The sequence below is a fragment of the Clavelina lepadiformis genome, chromosome 1, assembly GCF_947623445.1.
Source record: "Clavelina lepadiformis chromosome 1, kaClaLepa1.1, whole genome shotgun sequence".
In the NCBI taxonomy this organism is placed as follows: Eukaryota; Metazoa; Chordata; class Ascidiacea; order Aplousobranchia; family Clavelinidae; genus Clavelina; species Clavelina lepadiformis.
Genome location: NC_135240.1, coordinates 11,502,636 through 11,519,775, shown reverse-complemented (window position 1 = coordinate 11,519,775; position 17,140 = coordinate 11,502,636). Strand labels below are relative to the sequence as shown.

At 40.3% G+C, this 17,140-nt stretch overlaps 1 protein-coding gene across 7 annotated transcripts in view; it reads right to left on the bottom strand.

Annotated features, from left to right (window-relative positions):
• The window catches only part of LOC143444177 (teneurin-3-like), a 47,924-nt gene that overhangs the window by 3,312 nt on the left and 27,472 nt on the right, over nucleotides 1-17,140 (bottom strand). For 6 of the 7 annotated variants that reach the window (XM_076943312.1, XM_076943318.1, XM_076943317.1 and 3 more), the window contains 28 exons: nucleotides 11,985-12,271; nucleotides 11,394-11,495; nucleotides 11,036-11,220; nucleotides 9,370-9,613; nucleotides 9,150-9,251; nucleotides 8,772-8,969; nucleotides 8,487-8,687; nucleotides 7,569-7,796; nucleotides 7,217-7,366; nucleotides 6,804-7,020; nucleotides 6,583-6,702; nucleotides 6,112-6,397; nucleotides 5,432-5,699; nucleotides 5,089-5,346; nucleotides 4,797-4,948; nucleotides 4,489-4,666; nucleotides 4,168-4,379; nucleotides 3,897-4,066; nucleotides 3,681-3,806; nucleotides 3,394-3,577; nucleotides 2,990-3,211; nucleotides 2,829-2,913; nucleotides 2,154-2,666; nucleotides 1,906-2,042; nucleotides 1,496-1,702; nucleotides 858-1,080; nucleotides 497-756; nucleotides 61-257 (listed from right to left, as the gene is read on the bottom strand). In XM_076943312.1, coding sequence (XP_076799427.1) covers nucleotides 61-257; nucleotides 497-756; nucleotides 858-1,080; nucleotides 1,496-1,702; nucleotides 1,906-2,042; nucleotides 2,154-2,666; nucleotides 2,829-2,913; nucleotides 2,990-3,211; nucleotides 3,394-3,577; nucleotides 3,681-3,806; nucleotides 3,897-4,066; nucleotides 4,168-4,379; nucleotides 4,489-4,666; nucleotides 4,797-4,948; nucleotides 5,089-5,346; nucleotides 5,432-5,699; nucleotides 6,112-6,397; nucleotides 6,583-6,702; nucleotides 6,804-7,020; nucleotides 7,217-7,366; nucleotides 7,569-7,796; nucleotides 8,487-8,687; nucleotides 8,772-8,969; nucleotides 9,150-9,251; nucleotides 9,370-9,613; nucleotides 11,036-11,220; nucleotides 11,394-11,495; nucleotides 11,985-12,271 — 5,712 coding nt within the window. The remainder of the gene's footprint in view (nucleotides 1-60; nucleotides 258-496; nucleotides 757-857; nucleotides 1,081-1,495; nucleotides 1,703-1,905; nucleotides 2,043-2,153; nucleotides 2,667-2,828; nucleotides 2,914-2,989; nucleotides 3,212-3,393; nucleotides 3,578-3,680; nucleotides 3,807-3,896; nucleotides 4,067-4,167; nucleotides 4,380-4,488; nucleotides 4,667-4,796; nucleotides 4,949-5,088; nucleotides 5,347-5,431; nucleotides 5,700-6,111; nucleotides 6,398-6,582; nucleotides 6,703-6,803; nucleotides 7,021-7,216; nucleotides 7,367-7,568; nucleotides 7,797-8,486; nucleotides 8,688-8,771; nucleotides 8,970-9,149; nucleotides 9,252-9,369; nucleotides 9,614-11,035; nucleotides 11,221-11,393; nucleotides 11,496-11,984; nucleotides 12,272-17,140) is intronic. The other variant, XM_076943313.1, reaches the window with a different exon arrangement.

The window sequence follows — 17,140 nt, the reverse complement described above, 5'->3', positions numbered from 1 at the left end:
TCCGTAAATTTACTTTAAATAAGCCGCTCAGAGATTCTGGCACTAGGACTTTATTCATACCCGTAACTGTCCACTTCGGTTTCGACGATTCTTCCGTTGTTATCGATTTGTTTTGTCAATGTCGAAATTTCGTTGCCGACAGCGTACAGGTTCGGGGCAAGATCGATTATTCGGTAAGAACCGAACGTCGTCAATTTACCGGACACATCATTGTACGTGTAATGTTCCATAGGAAGCCGAGTGCCATTCACCTTGACCTAGAAATAGGATTAATTTGACTTCTTTAAACAGATTCTGTTAAAAACGATGTTATTCGAACAAGTAAATCGGTACCAAAGAGATATTTTTTAAGTTTATGAAAATATTATGTTGAAACGGTAACCGTATACATGGGAAAATGCAACGCATTAATTACAAAGATAAAAATAAAAAGAGACTGATAACATAACTTCAACAGCTATAAATAAATCCGATTTTACTGAACATCACGTCTCACCCCAAGACTGTTAAGTCGTAAGTTCGCATCATGCTCGTAATCAAAGGTTGCCAGGAGACCACCGTCCTTTGATGATGTCACCACGTGTCTTTGAACAAGAGGGCCGTTCCTATGGAAACGCATCGTGCAGTCGTTCGTGGAAACGGAAACAAGTTCTCCAGATTGAGGATCTCGGAGCATTGTCGTTCTTGCCGAGTCATGCAAGATCTCGGTCATGTGACCGTGTGCGTCATACCGATAAATGACTTTTCGTTTCTCACCTGCGCAGAAGTCAGTAAAACGGAAGCTTAGTAAGATGCTGTCAAACCTGCATCAAATCGGGTAAAACGATCAGATGTCTTAAACAAGCCGGTCTAGCCACCTGGATAGAATGTTGTCAAGAGGTTCCCCCTGTCGTTGTGGTCTTGGACAAGTGTCAGGGTGTTGCCGGGCCCACTGATGGTGGTCCGCATAAAGCCGGTGCCAATCTTTTTGTCAATCGTATAACCGAGACCAGATGGCAAAGTGACTCGCTGCAAGCTGTCGTCGTGATTGTATGAGAACGTGTACTGCGATGATGCGCCGGGGACACTCAAATGCACAATCTGTACGTAATAAGACCGATGTTATACCTTGCTGAGTGACTTGGGCGGCAATTTATGTAACCCTTCTGGATACAAGCTGTTGAAGATTCTAATGAGTACTTATCCCGAAGGAAACACACAAAAAGAATGTAGCGGTGACAACGGTATCGCACCCGAGCGAAATTGCAACCATAAGTATAATTTGTTTTATGGGATAACTTTTTTTCATTATCATAACCGTTGTTTTGAGGCTTCAATCATACAATCGTTATTTTGAGGCTGATTGATTAATTGTAATTTGTTATCAAAACAAAAGTTTTTTTGGTTGAATTGAGTATGGACATAAATCTCGCTTGCTAGGTGCAATTCTAAGGGAACCGAATAGAAGGACAAACAGAATACCACAAAAGCAACGAGGTCAAATTTTCCCACTTACTCTATCTCCGTTAATATAGCGCCATACTGTGCCGTCGGCCATCACAGCGCTCTGGACGTTTCCTCTGGAGTCGTATCTGACAGCCTCGTTGTAGAGACCACGTTGCCAAGTGGATGCGTGACCACTGCTGTCGTATGTGACGTTTACCGGGTAACTGGACTCACCGTTTTTAGGCATCCATAAAGTCGGCAATCCACGATTGTTATACTATATCATTGAAGACATGATGATAGTTAATGTTTTAATGGTTTTATATTGCCGTGTGTTTTTTAGTTTATGTTTATTATTTTTACACTACTCAGGCGTTACGTTCACTTGGTGACTACTGTACAATACTTCATTTAGTTTCTTGCAAGCTTCTTGCGTAAATAAACTGATATGTTACCTATAAAAAATCAACTAACACATACCCGAATTCGTAGCATAAATTTGGTGTGATCGTCATATATTTTCTCCAACATTGTCGCTTGTGAGAAGTCCAAGGAAAGGATGTTGCGGTCATTAACCCTCATTCTTCTTCCCAACAGAAACTGCTGCGATCCAAAGCCTAATTGAAAAAAAGTTGAAGTTGCTGAAAGAATAGTGCAGGAGCAAGGCTTATTATCATTCACTGAAAGTTAGGAACCTTTAACTTATCTGTATGGATGACAAATCATACCGTTTTCTTTTTCCTTTCTCGTCCTCCACTCGATTTTATTCTCCAGAGGATCAGCAGGGAGCTGAATGGTGCGTTTGGCCAGGAAAGGAGCAGTTAGTCCGAGCACAGGATGAGGTTTCGTCTCCAGGGTAAGCTCCGAGTCATCAAGATAGTGGACAGATATCGAGTTATCTGTCCACCTTTTGTACCGAGTGGTCATCGCACCCTCTACAGTGGTGATGATGTCACACAAATATCCGGGTTCAGTTGTTATGATAACGTCTCGCCTTCCTACTCCAATTTGAGCGGCATTATCCCCTTTGGCCGTGGCAGCAGTTTCCATGGTAACTGTGTGCTTGGTAGCGTTAATCTGCGCGTGCAGTGAGGTACTCGCACCCGTTGATGACGTGGCAGAGATTAATCGACCGTTAACGTCATATATGTAAAATGACGAGGCGTGACGACCTTTAACCTTAGACCTAATCAAACCGCTCTTGCCTTGGTACGTGAAAGAAGCGATTGGTTCGTTCCGATCTGGAAAAAAGTAAAAACACAAATGCAAGTTTAAAGTTACAGTATTAAACTAATAATATTAAAAATAGAAACAATGGTTTAATGTAGAAGTGAACACATTAAGGCCTTGTTCAAACGTTTACTCAACATATAGGTAGTATAGTACAACAAAGGGATACTTACCTCGAGAGATTTGAGTCATAAAACCGTTCTGGTTTACATTCACTGCAAGATTGTTGCTGTTTGGAAGATCAATTCTAACCGGTTTCTAAAAGTAAAAAATTAATTTGGTTATCCAGCATTTATTTTTGGAATCTCATCACACGAGAAACCGCCTTACTTACCCCCAAAACGTACTCTACGCTCAGTCTGTTATTATTTACATCAGTAACTGAATTTAGTCGACCGCTGGAATCATACACGAAACTATACAAAGGTGTTCCCGTGATGATGTTTTTCGTGGTTAGGTGACGACCATTATGATCGAATGAATAAAGTTGGTTGGTGTCAGGATTTGATACACTGTACTGGTCTTTGTTGTTCTTAACGGGAAGTGAATGCACTATCTGCAAAGAAGAAATCGCGCATAGCTTAATTCATCTGATTATTTATTAGCTATATGTATTTATGAGAATCGTAAGATACGTTATTAATCAGGTTAAATTTTGCGATTTTACCAAAACGAAATTTAGGACGTCAACTTTGTAAAAACGTGAATAAAAAGATTCTGAAACAGTGAATACCGTACCTTGCGGATTCTCAAGTTCAACTGGTCTGCAATGTACACACTTCCGTCTGGAGTGGTGGTGATAGCTGTGGGATTATGCAAGAGAGCACTTCGTGCGAAATCTCCGTCGCCGCCGAAACACTGGCAATCTTGCACCGCGCAATCGCACTCTGAGTCTACGCCAGCAACTGTTGAGATGCGGCCACTGTAATGCAATGTGTATAATTTCTTTATGACGTCAACATGTTTTTAGCCTAATCGTTCGCCTATCTATGCCACTTCCTGCTTTTGTGGAAAGTTATAGCTACCTGAACGTATCGATCCGCCGTACTCTGTGGATGTATTTCTGATCGGTCTCTGATATGTAAAGTGCACCATCCTGCGGCGATATCGAAATAGAGGTTGGCGAAACCAAATTCACCTTCCGAGCATCCCTAGAAAGACAGTTTTTCAAATGGCATTCAATCGAGAAACCTATATGGAGAGCATGTAGCGGTTGCACCATCGACAAGCAAAATATTTACCGATCGTCAGGATTCCTGGCTGCGTTTCTTGTGCAGTGAACCGGAACCCCCGCAGCAAGTGACGCCTGACGACTTGCGATGTCTATGCGAACGACTACGTCACCATCTAATATGTACAATGCGTTTTCGGTCGAACTCATTGTAAGGTCGGTTGGGAAGTTTAATTCAAGCTGTGGGAAAATAACAGCTTGTAACCAAAATCGAATTTTCCACAAGCAAGTTTTTAATTTATTTCCAAAAATTGCAAAAAAGACAAAAGTTGTTGACTAACTTGTTCTAAACTTATGCTTCCTTCGCATGATAAAGGTCTGGTACCGGACACCAACAAACTACCAGCAAATGTGGTGATAATTTGGTCCCTAGGTTCGATGGTTCTTATCCTGTTACCGTCCACGAAGTAAACTCGTCCGTCCTTGTCGACTGTTAAACCTTTCGGAGCTGTAAGTCTTGCGTTTGTTGCGACTTTGCCGTCGCCGCAATCGTCTAAAACAAGACCAAGATTCCATTACAGATATTATCCTAATACTTTATTGCATAAATAAGAAAACCTAATGGTAGTGTCTCCTTTTCTAAATATCCACATTGCACAAACCTTTCTGCAAAGGATAGCAAGCTGCACCGTTACCAGCCACGACCTCATAGTTTGTGGCCAGGTTGTGCACGCGTCTACTGGGGGAGAAACTCATGCGACTAAGTCGATATATTCTCTTTTCAGAAGGATGAGTAAAGTACAAAGTTCCGCCCATGACTGGACTCACCGCCATGTAGTACTAAAAGTTAAAGAACGAAAAAGTTAAAAAATGAAAAGTTATCATCGACTTCAATGACCAATTTAAACGAGACTGATCGGTGTATCGGGTTATTAAAACACCTAACAGTAAAAATTAAAACGAAACGTACCTTTGCTGGTGCATTTCTTGTGCTGTATAGGCTTGTTACATTGCCTGTAGGGTCGAGTTTTCGGATGAAATTGTGATCTCCGATATAAACATTACCGAGAGAATCACTGGCCAGTGCTACAGGAGAGAGAAGCCTTGAACGTACTGCTGGACCTGCGCAAACAAAACCACAGTTATTCGACGGTTAATTAATTAAATAAAACGATCAAACAACAACACGTTGTTGGATAGTTAAACACGAAGTCAGTGAAATGCGATTCCTTATATTTTTAACGTCAACACGATAACGTTACCGTCGCATCTGTCGCAAGTGTCGTGCCGTGACATCCCGTTCCCCATCACAGTTGACATCATGGGAGGTTGTTCCAGCAATCTCATCTCTCCTCCGTTTCCAAGATAGACGACTCCTTTATCAGGATGATAGGTGTGGTGGATGTCGAGCGACCAGAGACCCAGCGAACTCTTTTGTGAAGAGTCGTGCCCCATCAATTTCGCTCCCATCGTCGTCCACACATATTCCGAGCACGATTCATATTCATAACCCACCATCACTGGATAATATTGATTGTCAATTTATTATTTATATTTTATTTTATTTATTGATTAGCAAAAATGGAAAAATTTTCTAACATTTACCTTTGGCGCTGACCATTCCATACACTTTCTGCCCATAAGCGTCCACTCGTGGCCATTCGTAAGTATACCTCAGTTCGGATACCGGTTCAAATTTCTTCTCAAAGAGCACACCTTGGACGCTAATACGAACGTGGACCAGCAGCAGGTTAGCCGGCTTCTCCCCGTTTACAAGCGATAGCATCAGCACTGACTGGTAACCTTGTACCCTACTGCTGAGGTACACCAGGCTAGCATCCGTGCCAGGTAGACTGACGGCTTCCCTTATAGCCTGCGTTAAACATCATTTTTGGCTCAAACGTTTTCCTTAGAAAGATTTTTTGTCTGACAAGCGAATTATCCTCGTTTAAAGACCTGTGGTTAACGTGTTACGGTTAATTAACGTCTTAAAAGGATGATATAGGTTTGGCAGTAGTGGCAACACGATCAATCGCAATGGGGTTGACAAGTGGACTAATTAGTTTTTAAATGTAATGGCACTGACGTCAGAAGCTTGCTAACTTTTTCAGAACAATATTGATTTACTAAGAGTTTCAAATTGATTGGTTTTTAAACATTATCCACCAAACAGACGTCGGATAACTGCTAACGCGAGACATAGAGAAACGTTAAACTCATTTTGGCAAACGAAACCATTTCACAAATGCGGAAAATGATCTTAAAATGAAATATTTAGTCCTCACCTGTATCTCGGGAATGACTGATCCCTTTTCTGAGCACTCAGCAGCTGTGTATGCTCGCACTGAACTAATCAACACCGCAGCTTTCGGTTGGAGAAGCTTGCTGACGTCACAATGGTCACTTCCCTTGCTCTCAAGCTGCACAGGTTCGCGCAACGTCCGCATACGTATCGTGGGAATAATAAGAAAATCATTCCAGGAAGTGAACACAGTTACGGAAGTTGAAACAAAAGATGATCTCTGGAGCGCTAAGGTCAACGACCCACCGCCATTGACAAGCATATCGAACCTGAAGAACACGACAATGTATGTACAAACACGTGCATAAAAACTACACTGTTTGTTGGGTTGGTTTGTACAACCACGAGTTGGTTAGAAATACGCGCATTTTAGGACTAACGTTATCATATTTTCAACCTGAGTTTTCGAGGTCACCGAGAAACTTTTTTCGACAACATGTGTATATTCACTTACCAACCATCTGATCTGGTCTTAGTCGAACCATATGATGACTGACCAGATACCTGGACCTGGACACTAACGAGAGGCGAACCATCTTGAGTAAAAACCCGTCCACGTATGACGCTTGCACGACTGCAGCAAAAAAGTAAAATGATATAAACAGAAGACGATATAAGAAAATTACAAGTGGCAAAACGAAGTAAGAGAAGTTGCAATGCACAAAGTCCGCTTACCGGGGCTGGATGGTGGTTAAATCGCCGTCAGTTTGTACTCCGTCAGTGTTCATGAGAAACTTTGCCCGATCAAAGAAGGAAGCTGTGGATGGAAGAGGAGAACCTCCTTGCACTCCTTTGACCTGATAAGCAGGATCTGGACCTCCTCTGCACTGAGCCAGATTCCTGCAGATGCGTTGGGAACAACAATCCGGATCACTGCAGTCAACGAGAGTGTCTAGATAAATGGTGGAATGCAAAAAAATAACTTAAACGAAACAAGAAAAAGTAGCCAATGCTGAGATGACCAAGCAACTAAACCATGATGGTTATAGCTAGTTAAGGTAATTTAATATTCAATTGTTTTATGCATAGTATTGAAACTTTGTTTTTCAAATTGCGTTTTTGTAATAGTAGTTATAGCAATTTCATACCCTTGTCGTTGTCTTTTCCGTCCGAGCACTGAGTTTCCACTTCTACGGCGCAACTTTTTCCTTTCCATCCTGTTCTACAGGAGCAATACCATTCTCCCTCAGCATCTTTCAGGCAATTTCCGTTTCTAGAACAATCGTCCGGACAACCATCTTCATAAAACGAAGATAACGTTTCAAATAATGCATTTGTTAATCTCCTCGAGCTGTATTAACTTATGTAAGCAAGTAAAAATGCTTAATCGTTAACGTTTAATTGTTGAACTATACTTCACGAAATTCAAACGTCGCAAAGCTTTATTTTGTAGGTAAATATATACCAAACAGGTTCAAACAAATGTCGCAAACCACCTACCGAATGTACACAATTCGCCATTCCATCCATGATCGCAGACGCATTCACCCCTGGAACAACTTCCGTGCTCATCGCATTTGGCGTGACATTGGCGTTGATCGCACGCCTCACCGTTCCAACCGTCCTCACATCGGCACGCCCCGTCGACGCAAACACCATGCTCGGCGTGGCAGGCTGGCCTACAGGTAGCTGTCGTAGGGGAAGGGAGAGTCACGTCGACGTTCAAGTCTATTTGTCACGTGTTGTGCATTAACCAATCCAGAAAGCGGATGATTTGAGGTTAGCCAATGGGTGAGATGTGTGTGATTTGAGCAAGCATGATTGGATGATATATGACCAGTATTTTTATAACAGTTTTGGTGATTAAATCAATGTAATTTTGAGAATTTTCCATAGATTTGATAATTTAGGTAAGCAGGCAACGACGCAAATAAATCAGTCCAAATAAAGATGAAAAACGGTGTTTTTGGGGTTAAATTGACACGGCAAGCAAAAGCAAACCAAAAGAAAAGGGAAAAAAGAAGAAAAATAAAAAAACAAATTTACTACATCTACTTTACTAGACGGTACCACACACATCAAGCACGAACTAAGCTAAAGAACACATTCATAACAACCAAAACGCAAATAAAAATTAAAACATTTTCTTCCAATCTCTTTATATCTACAGTATATCTACGAGTATGAACATCTACACACATGCAGAATTAAATAATGTATCATACAATGTTAAGGAAATGACGTGTAATCTGTCTACTTTAACTATTTCAGATGCAAAGCTACCATTGTCCCACATTACATATCCTAATCTAACAAATTGAGGTACAATTCAAGTAAAGTTACTTGCACAGTAAGTTTAGTAAATTACCAAACACGACATAACCTAACTTCAGCAACTGATCAATAAAAACAACCTACCAATGCTACAGTCAGTCCCGGCCCATCCAGGTTGACATATGCAGCGCTTTGTCACTTCATCGAACGTGCCATGGCCTCCGCAGTTAGCGATACATAAGATGTCCTCTTCGGAGCAGACAGTCCCCTTCCATCCACGATCACATCTGCACTGGCCCTGGATGCAAATGCCATGTCCGGAGCAAGATGAGTCGATACAATCCACTGCAAAAGGACATTATTCGTAGTGAATGTTATGGGATAATTATCCTTTCGATAGTATTTTTTCGCTTAGCAAAAGTAGCTTACATTCTTGGCAGGTTTCTCCCTTGTATCCGTTCTCACAGACGCATTCGCCGTCAGGTCCACATTTTCCGTGTCCGTCACAGTCCGGGTCCACGCAATGATCGGATGGAGTTGCACATTCGACGCCTTTCCAGCCGGAAAAGCAGACGCACTTTCCGTGAGAATAAACTCCGTTGCCTCTGCACGTGACGACACACGACACTGCACACGAAAGAAGACAAAGGTTAACCCAAAACTTTAGAAACACGCAGAAAGCGTCCGGCTTTCTACGATGTTTGAGTTTGCACCAACCTACCGTGTAACTTGCACACACAATGGCTTTGACGTTGTAAGAAAATCAACCATCAATAGCAAGACGCAATGATGAAAGATCAAACTCACCTTGCGAACAATCTTTGCCTTGAAATCCAGGAAAGCACTTGCAAACACCTCCCACGCAATCCCCGTTGTTATGGCAACTGCTTGGACAGGACGATAAACCTTCTGCAATCGACAGAATTTAAATATTACAATCACCATTAGAAAGGATGAGTCAACTTCGCATCAGTTTCAATAAGCAATGTTTGGTAATTCAGGACCATTATTGAGGAAACCCCCTTACCTGACACTGATGTGGTGACTTCAAATCCTTCCTCTTCATTTCCATCATTGAATACCGCCAAATGCCATGTTCCAGCCTCCAAGTATTCCAAGAATCCGATTTTGACACGATTGTTTAGGGAGGATACGCTCCTCCGACTTCGCGAGGACGAGTCGCTAATTGTAGTTGTCATGGAGATGAAAGAAGTGTGTGAACCTCTCGCTGATGGGAGCAGGGAGCCGTCTATCTTTTCGGAGAAGTCGTACTGTAAATACAAGACATAACCTTATGCAATAACCTTGACAAAACGGGGGCCCGGTTACTTGTTTTATCGCACCAAGGGTGATAAAATCCTGTACGAAGTTGGGTTTTAAATCTGTCCTTCAATCAACGCTTTGTGGCATCACTGGCTTAAAGGCAGACAACAGACCATAAGAATAAATAAAAAATAACATTCCAAAGATCTACGATATCCTTGACTACAATACCTATCTTATATACTTGACGTTGAAAGCCTATCTCGGTTAAGGCGTGTTCTTTCGGGCGTAAAATATGACGCATTCAGTAACGTCTTGTAAACAATGGGGAAGGTACTAGTTATGTTGTCTACATCAAGGCCACCCACTTTGGTTGCTCGAACACGACAGTTTTTAATTTTCTATCGAACATCGACCACGGAACTAACAACATTACTAAGGCCGATAAACATCTCTTTCTTGAGCCGCCAAACTGGTCGACCTTTGACCTATGACCCTCGCCACTAGGGAGAAATCGTGTTATGAGCAATTTTACGAACCGAGCGAATCCTGCCGTGAAAGTTGAAGTAGAAATGGCCTTGAAATTGTAGATGAAATAGTGTTTTTGGCTGGGAAAATTGGGCAGAAATGTTTTAATGCAATTACTGAGGTTAGTGGCAGCCAGCTTTTAAACAAAGCAGGTCAATTTAGAACAAATACGACGGTTTATACAGATCATCGACAAACAAAAACATTCAATGACAAAATGGTTTAAAGTTATCAATTATAGTAATTTTGATAGATCGACAAATAATCCAAGAAAATAACTTTATCTCCAACGTCTTTGGATTGCGTGATAACAACACAGGCGTCGTTGACATACGACAGGATGTACACAAGAGCATATGCCTTATCTGAAATACTGATCTTTACTTGGATAGGGTACCAACTGAACATTGTTCAAGTATGTATTGTATAGCTAGGGTCAGCTAAATTATCACTTCTACCTTGGACATAGATCATTGAAAAACGGATAAAGGTCATTGGTGCCTGGAGTTGCGGGAAATAGTTGTGGCATAAGTTTGCTTACAGTCATATGTAACTGCATAGCGACAAGTCAATGGTAATGAATAATGATACTATCTGAGACCTGTTGGCACAGGAGCTATCTTGTCGGTAAAGAAAACTTTCGCAGATAGTTCAAGATTAACATTCCGCGCCTGGACGACGAATGGAATGAGCGACGCAAGAAAACAAGAGATTAAAATAATTCATGTCTTTTCATTTGTAAAATTTCGCGGATCGACGAAGCAAATTGCGTGTTACCACTCATAGGCAGCTGCTTTGTTGGTCTTGAGCGTTTATGGCATGTTATTGGATTTTAACACGCCAACGTTAATATCGGATGAATTCGATTTTCCTCTAAACTTGTATTGATATTCGAGACTTACTTTTGTGTGAGTTGGCCTGAGGCCTTTTCTTCCATATACGATCATCTCGGCATTCGGACTAACGCTGATGTTGAACTTAAAATGAGATGGCTCCTCCACGTAGACTTGCATCCAGTTGAACGCGTGAGGAGGGATCGTGATTAAAGACTTGCGGTTAAACTGCAGTTCCACCGATTTATCCACGCCTTGTAAGGAGATACGCGGTATTAATGAAAACACTTAGGCAAGCTTGGTCACGTAGACTAGGTTTACATAAGCCTATTACAAACGAAAACTTGCCGGAAAAGTAGGCCAGATATAAGATAAGGGATTTCCTACAATGCATCAAAGAATGTTAAACAAGACACTAATTGCATACCTTCAATTTCAACGTAAGTCGGACCGGCCGAATTACCCCCGGTAATGCACTGGGTTGTACTTGGCACTTCCACCACGTTACCTTCATTATTAAGCATTTGAACTACAAAACCAAAAATCGACGAGTTATACACCCTGGTGTTTAATGTTGAACTGACTCTATGCGACAAACAGTGTTGATTAGCAAATAACACTTAAATCAGGGAAAACAGAGGAGAGCTACCAGAACCAGATGTTCGTGCTTTGACCCTTATAAATGCTCACGTAATTAATATTTAATAACCGTTACCAGCACTAAACTTCGGGCACTGATAATGCTCGTTATCTTAAGCGGAACAAATTACTTAGCAACAAAGTGCACTACACTGGCGCCTGTTACGGTCGATATGCAACAAACTTTTAAAGCATGTGGAAGACGAAAGTATCTTTGACTGCCACATCTAGTTTATTATACGGTAATGAAGCAATTTCGAACGCCTCTTTTCGCTGTTATACAGATTTTATTGTAATGCCGTACACTGGAGTAACTTTACCCAAGTTTAGCTTGCTCAAAATCATGACAAAACAATGAAAAATTTACGTCAGCACTTACCTAAAAAGAAAGCGACGAGAGCAAAAAGAACAACTGAGATGATGATGAAGGTTAACGCGGTGCACTTCCATGAGCATTTTCTCCTGCATCCACTGCGCAGCTTCTTGAAGCTGCTCTCGTACTGAGGAGATTCTCTCCTGTGTCGGTGCATGTTCGATTCGAAGGGGTGCCTGCTTCCGAAGGATGGACGCTTGTTTATAAATCGAGAAGCCGCGGTGTTTCCACCGGATGCCGCGGCTGGATTATGGGGAGCTAGTGATGAGGATGGATAACCAGGAAATTGATTCCTTGAAAAAGGAGAGGTCATGATGAGACGTACAACAATTTATGGTGATTTATATCTATAGTCTGAGTTTTTTTATGTCTTTTTTTTCTTTTCCATAAAGATGTTCCGCACAGAATTAGCTAACTCCAGTGTCAAACGGACACTCCGGCTAATTTGTAGTTGGATTAAACACTTAGGCTTATCGCTACGTCTCATATTATTTCTGTGGCCAACTCGAGTGGTCACGTGAGCAGTGGCATGGTGCCAGAACTTGCAAGAGCAAAAAGTTTGCGATGATCAATGATCATTGAATCGCCGGCGTAATTTAATTCCACAAAAAAGAGTGCGGTTAAGAGTCGTGAGAAACGCGGTCTATTGAATGAAGAGATACCTCGCTGGTTTTATCTGGGAACTGCTGTTTCAGTATCAAGTGCAGCAGCAAAGGCGGGACGAGAGTTTTAGTTTTTAAAAGGAAATGTAAGATTGCGAGAATTGTGTGTACTGTTTTTATAAATGACCGAATGTCGTAAGGTTGAGTGAACGTGTTTATGTTTTTTGTTCTTTGAGAACTCAATGCGCAGCCTAGGGCACTGACAATTATGTCAAAGTTTAAATGTATGAATGCGTGGCAGATTATTCTGCTTTCAGCCTAGCGGGGACAAGATAAATACATTTCTCTTTATTTCCCAATTCGTGTTAATGTGTTTAATATACAATTTGATACATCGCTTATCTTATCATCAAGATTTTATCATCAAACTTTATTAAACAAGGTTAAACCAGCAGCTTAAAATAGTTGCTTTCTTAAATTTACAGAATTCAAATAAACAATTTTACAGGAAAACCCGAAACCATTTGTATAAGTCAAATCAACTTGGAGAAATACACCTCGAAGCAACCCAGTACTATACATGCTATATAGACATGATATGGTATTTAAAAAAGAAATACTTTTACGTAAATAGGAAATTAGAAACGATGACCTTTCTTGAGCCTGCTGGTGCAAAGCTTAATGGCTCTTCTCAAAATTGAGATAACATTCTCGTCCTAAGCAATATAACCGCGTATTTGCTGCTAAACAATGAAGGTGTCGACACCAACAACAAGTATAGGGATTGCCATACACCGACCCCTTGTACAGTTTCAGAAATTGCATTATGGCCATTTTGTTTTTCCTATGCATAGTTCCTGTTCTAAACCTAACGCCGTAATAATCTAAATTTTGACTATTCTGGGGTTGGCATTTAGTGTTGGACAACCAGATCGTAATAAGAACAAGATACTTACAAGCACACCAGTGTGAAAATTTCTTAAAATTCATTTGCTATTTTTATAACTTACCCAAACTCTCAAAATTATCTTGAATTATTAAAAATATGGATAAGCATTACTTTTTTCAATGCTATCTCCTATTCAGTTGAATTGTCCCAGTGCACGTAGGCTTATATGTATAATAAATTTATTCTCAACTTAAGACCCATCATACTCTTAAACACTTTCACAACATGACACAAATTTTTTTATATAATAATGGAATTTGCATCTTTCAAAGATCTTAATTGAACTTTCAAAATACAACTTCGACTGTAAGAGTCATAACTTCACAAGTTTTGCAATATTAGTTTCAGGTTAATGCAGTGGCTTAAACAATTTTCCCCAAGCTTACGCCGGTTCAATGCAAGCCAACTAGTGTCCGTGCCCAGTTACAGGTAATAAAGATTATGGTGCGGTCACGTATGAAACGTATGCTTTGCACAACGGAGACGAGATTATTTTTAGAAAGCTGGTACTTAAGTCTTGTCGATGGATCTTATACCAAGTACAAATACTAAGAAATGATCAAAAGCGATTAAAGACAAACACGGTAAAAACATAAACCACTGCAGGCTATAAAAAACAAGATATGATGATGATATTTCATCCAAAACATCGAAGCTCGCGACGTAAGCAAGTTATTCAAAAGCCGATAAACACGAACTGCAACTCAACAGAAAATGTAGTTCAAAATGCCTGTGACGACTCAATGGATCCTTTTAATACATTAGATTAGATGCTATTTTCAGCGTTCACACCACCGAAAGCGGGCCCCAAACGTTATACAAGCTATAAAAGGCACGCAGAACCCTGACATCAAGTGGGCACCGACATAGAACAAAAATGATATTTGTTTGTCAGGCGAGAGGATTCGGTCAATGGAGCGAATCTGAACTGAATGATGAGAACTACTTTTTCAAGATTTTTTTTACAGGGAACATATACCCCGTCATTACCCCTAGAATCGTGTTTTTGTTTAACGTCATGCTGGAGATTACGAGGATGAAAAAATAATCGCAGAATCAAGCGCCCTAATCCTGAAACTAGGTAAAATCTCACACAGAGAGGATCAATATGTCGAAAAAAAAACAAAAGTGCGTAGTTTATGTAAAACAGAGCTTATTGGGTTTTAAGCGAAATAAGTAAACAAATTCACGGTCAACTGCAATCCATATAATCTCAGAAGCGTTTATCAAGTATACCTAGAGCGTTAACTTGTTAAACCACCACATCTACAGGTATTGAGACTGAGACACTAAGGTACTGACAGAGCTGAACGCGACCAACGTTGATGAAAAGATGACAACCAAAAGCTTAAGAAACTTTTTCATTACAAAGGGTCAGTGTCAAGTATCAATCACACTATAACGACCAATAAACACAGTCGCATTATATTAGGCACCAGTACGGAACGTTTGCGCGGCTAAAACTGGATGTCATCGCATTTGTAAAAATAACAAACGTTATACTATCCAAGGAAACAAATGAGTCGATGGTACCCCAATTACGGGTCGGTAACAAGGCAATCGAGCATATGTTTAAATTTTTCTTTGCTTTATTCGCAAGCATTTGAAGCAAACTATGCCGGTAAAATAATTAGGTTCACTGCACATGACGCATAGCATCAAACGGACGACTGTAAAAGCTTCGTGGCACGTTCCAATTAAAGAAATGTATTTCTTTTAACGCTAAACCAGTATCAGGTAACAAAAACCTGGTTTAACGAATACCTACTGGATCCAGCGAAAATTTCAAGCAAACTGGGTCTGCTGTTAGAAAGCCACGACCTATAGCATGGGTACCGAAAGTTAACAATGACAAAAATTGTTAGTTGATTTTCGTAATGGAAACAATGCGTGTGGTCTGACGATTAGCTTATTATAGATTATGAAGTACATGGACTTTTTCAGCACAGCAGGCCACACTTTAACTATATGGCAAATGGCTTATTTATTTATATAGTCACCACAAGGTTGCAAGCAAGCCATCACAAGGCTTGTAGTTGGCTTAAAGATCAAGACAAATACCAAAGCAGGAAACAAACAAACCAGCAACACTGCAATAACACTTGACCCTTTCACGGTACATTAAACGCGATTTACTTAGTGTATTAGCAATTGACGGAAGCCTTGACTTAGCAGCAGCATTGCTATGTGCTGATTCAAGCCATTTTGACCCAAAATTTTGTAGGGTTCGAGAGACAAGCGATAAACCGGGTAACATTAACCTATTGACTGAACGAAAATATAGACGCAATAATAACCAGGTAATCAACAGCCAAAGATGATTCAGCGACATAAGTTAGGGAATAAGAGACACTAGTAAAGGCCACAGTAAGGCAACATAAACGTGGCGGGAGCCTGTTTAATGGGCCATACAAGATTTAATCGATCAACGTAACAGGATAAAACGAAGAAGGTCGTCAACAGCCACTGCGTTAGGCTCCAACGCTAAATGATCCGTTCAGATTTGGTTCGGGTGCCGGACAAACTTAAATAAAGTAAAACCAGCGATTAATTTTGTTCAGATTTTCGTCGATTTTTGCAGAAAGTCGTTTGTGTTCGGTTTTAAGCGCGAAATATTCCCGGAAGTAAGAGTAATCCAATAATTCGTCCAAAATAAAGTAATTGTTACTAAAAAAAGTAAAGGTCGATCGTAAACTAGCTCATCAGCACTTATCTGGGAATCCAAAAATAAAAAGTCCAAAAATAATCCATTGAATAAAAAGACTCAATGATACTAGGATTACTTGAAACAGGAATAAAGGTTGACTTGCGATCGCAAATGGCGTGGAAAGTAAATCGAAAAGACACTTTCCCTAAGATCAAAAGTGCTCTTGGATTTAGATAACAATAAAGTATGGGAACTTAAAAAAATGCGTAAACATTCCAAGAAAATTGCGTCTGGTATCTCGTCAAATGTCATGAAGTACGAGCTCTTTACGAGGAGAATTCTACCGACGTATCGGATGTCGCGTTTGAGAGGCAATACTTCCATTTTGCAAACGTTTTCAAAGAGCTGACCCAAATCACTTGTTTCGGAATTTAATAGCACACTGCACAGGAGTCGGTTATATACAATCGTTTGAAATGTTTGCGTTAAAAACCTAAATACCCATTTTCAAAAAAAAAAGGTTTCGTAGCTATGGGATTGGACTTTACAGTTAAAAATAGATCTTTTTCTTTCATTTTGGTTCCTAAAATGGCGCTAACAAACCAAGCATTTGAGATTAAAGCACAAAGCGAGACGAACTGACAGTCTTGGTACAATGGTAATGCAAGTACAGTATATGTACGACAAACCGTTTCAGAATCAGGCAGAGTATTTTTGCGATGATTGAAGTTGCCAAAAAGACCGTAATTCAACTTTCAATGTGTCTAAATTTTCGAGTTACTTAAAATGTGATTTTCAACCATTAAAATGGGATGGAACATGTCACATACCATTTTTTAATATGTACTGTATTTTATCAACAACATGACCCGTACAACCAGCACGAGAGGACCACACACCGGTCAAAATTGGCAACTGATAACTACTTTCACGTTTATGTGGGAAATTATACGGGTTTAAAATG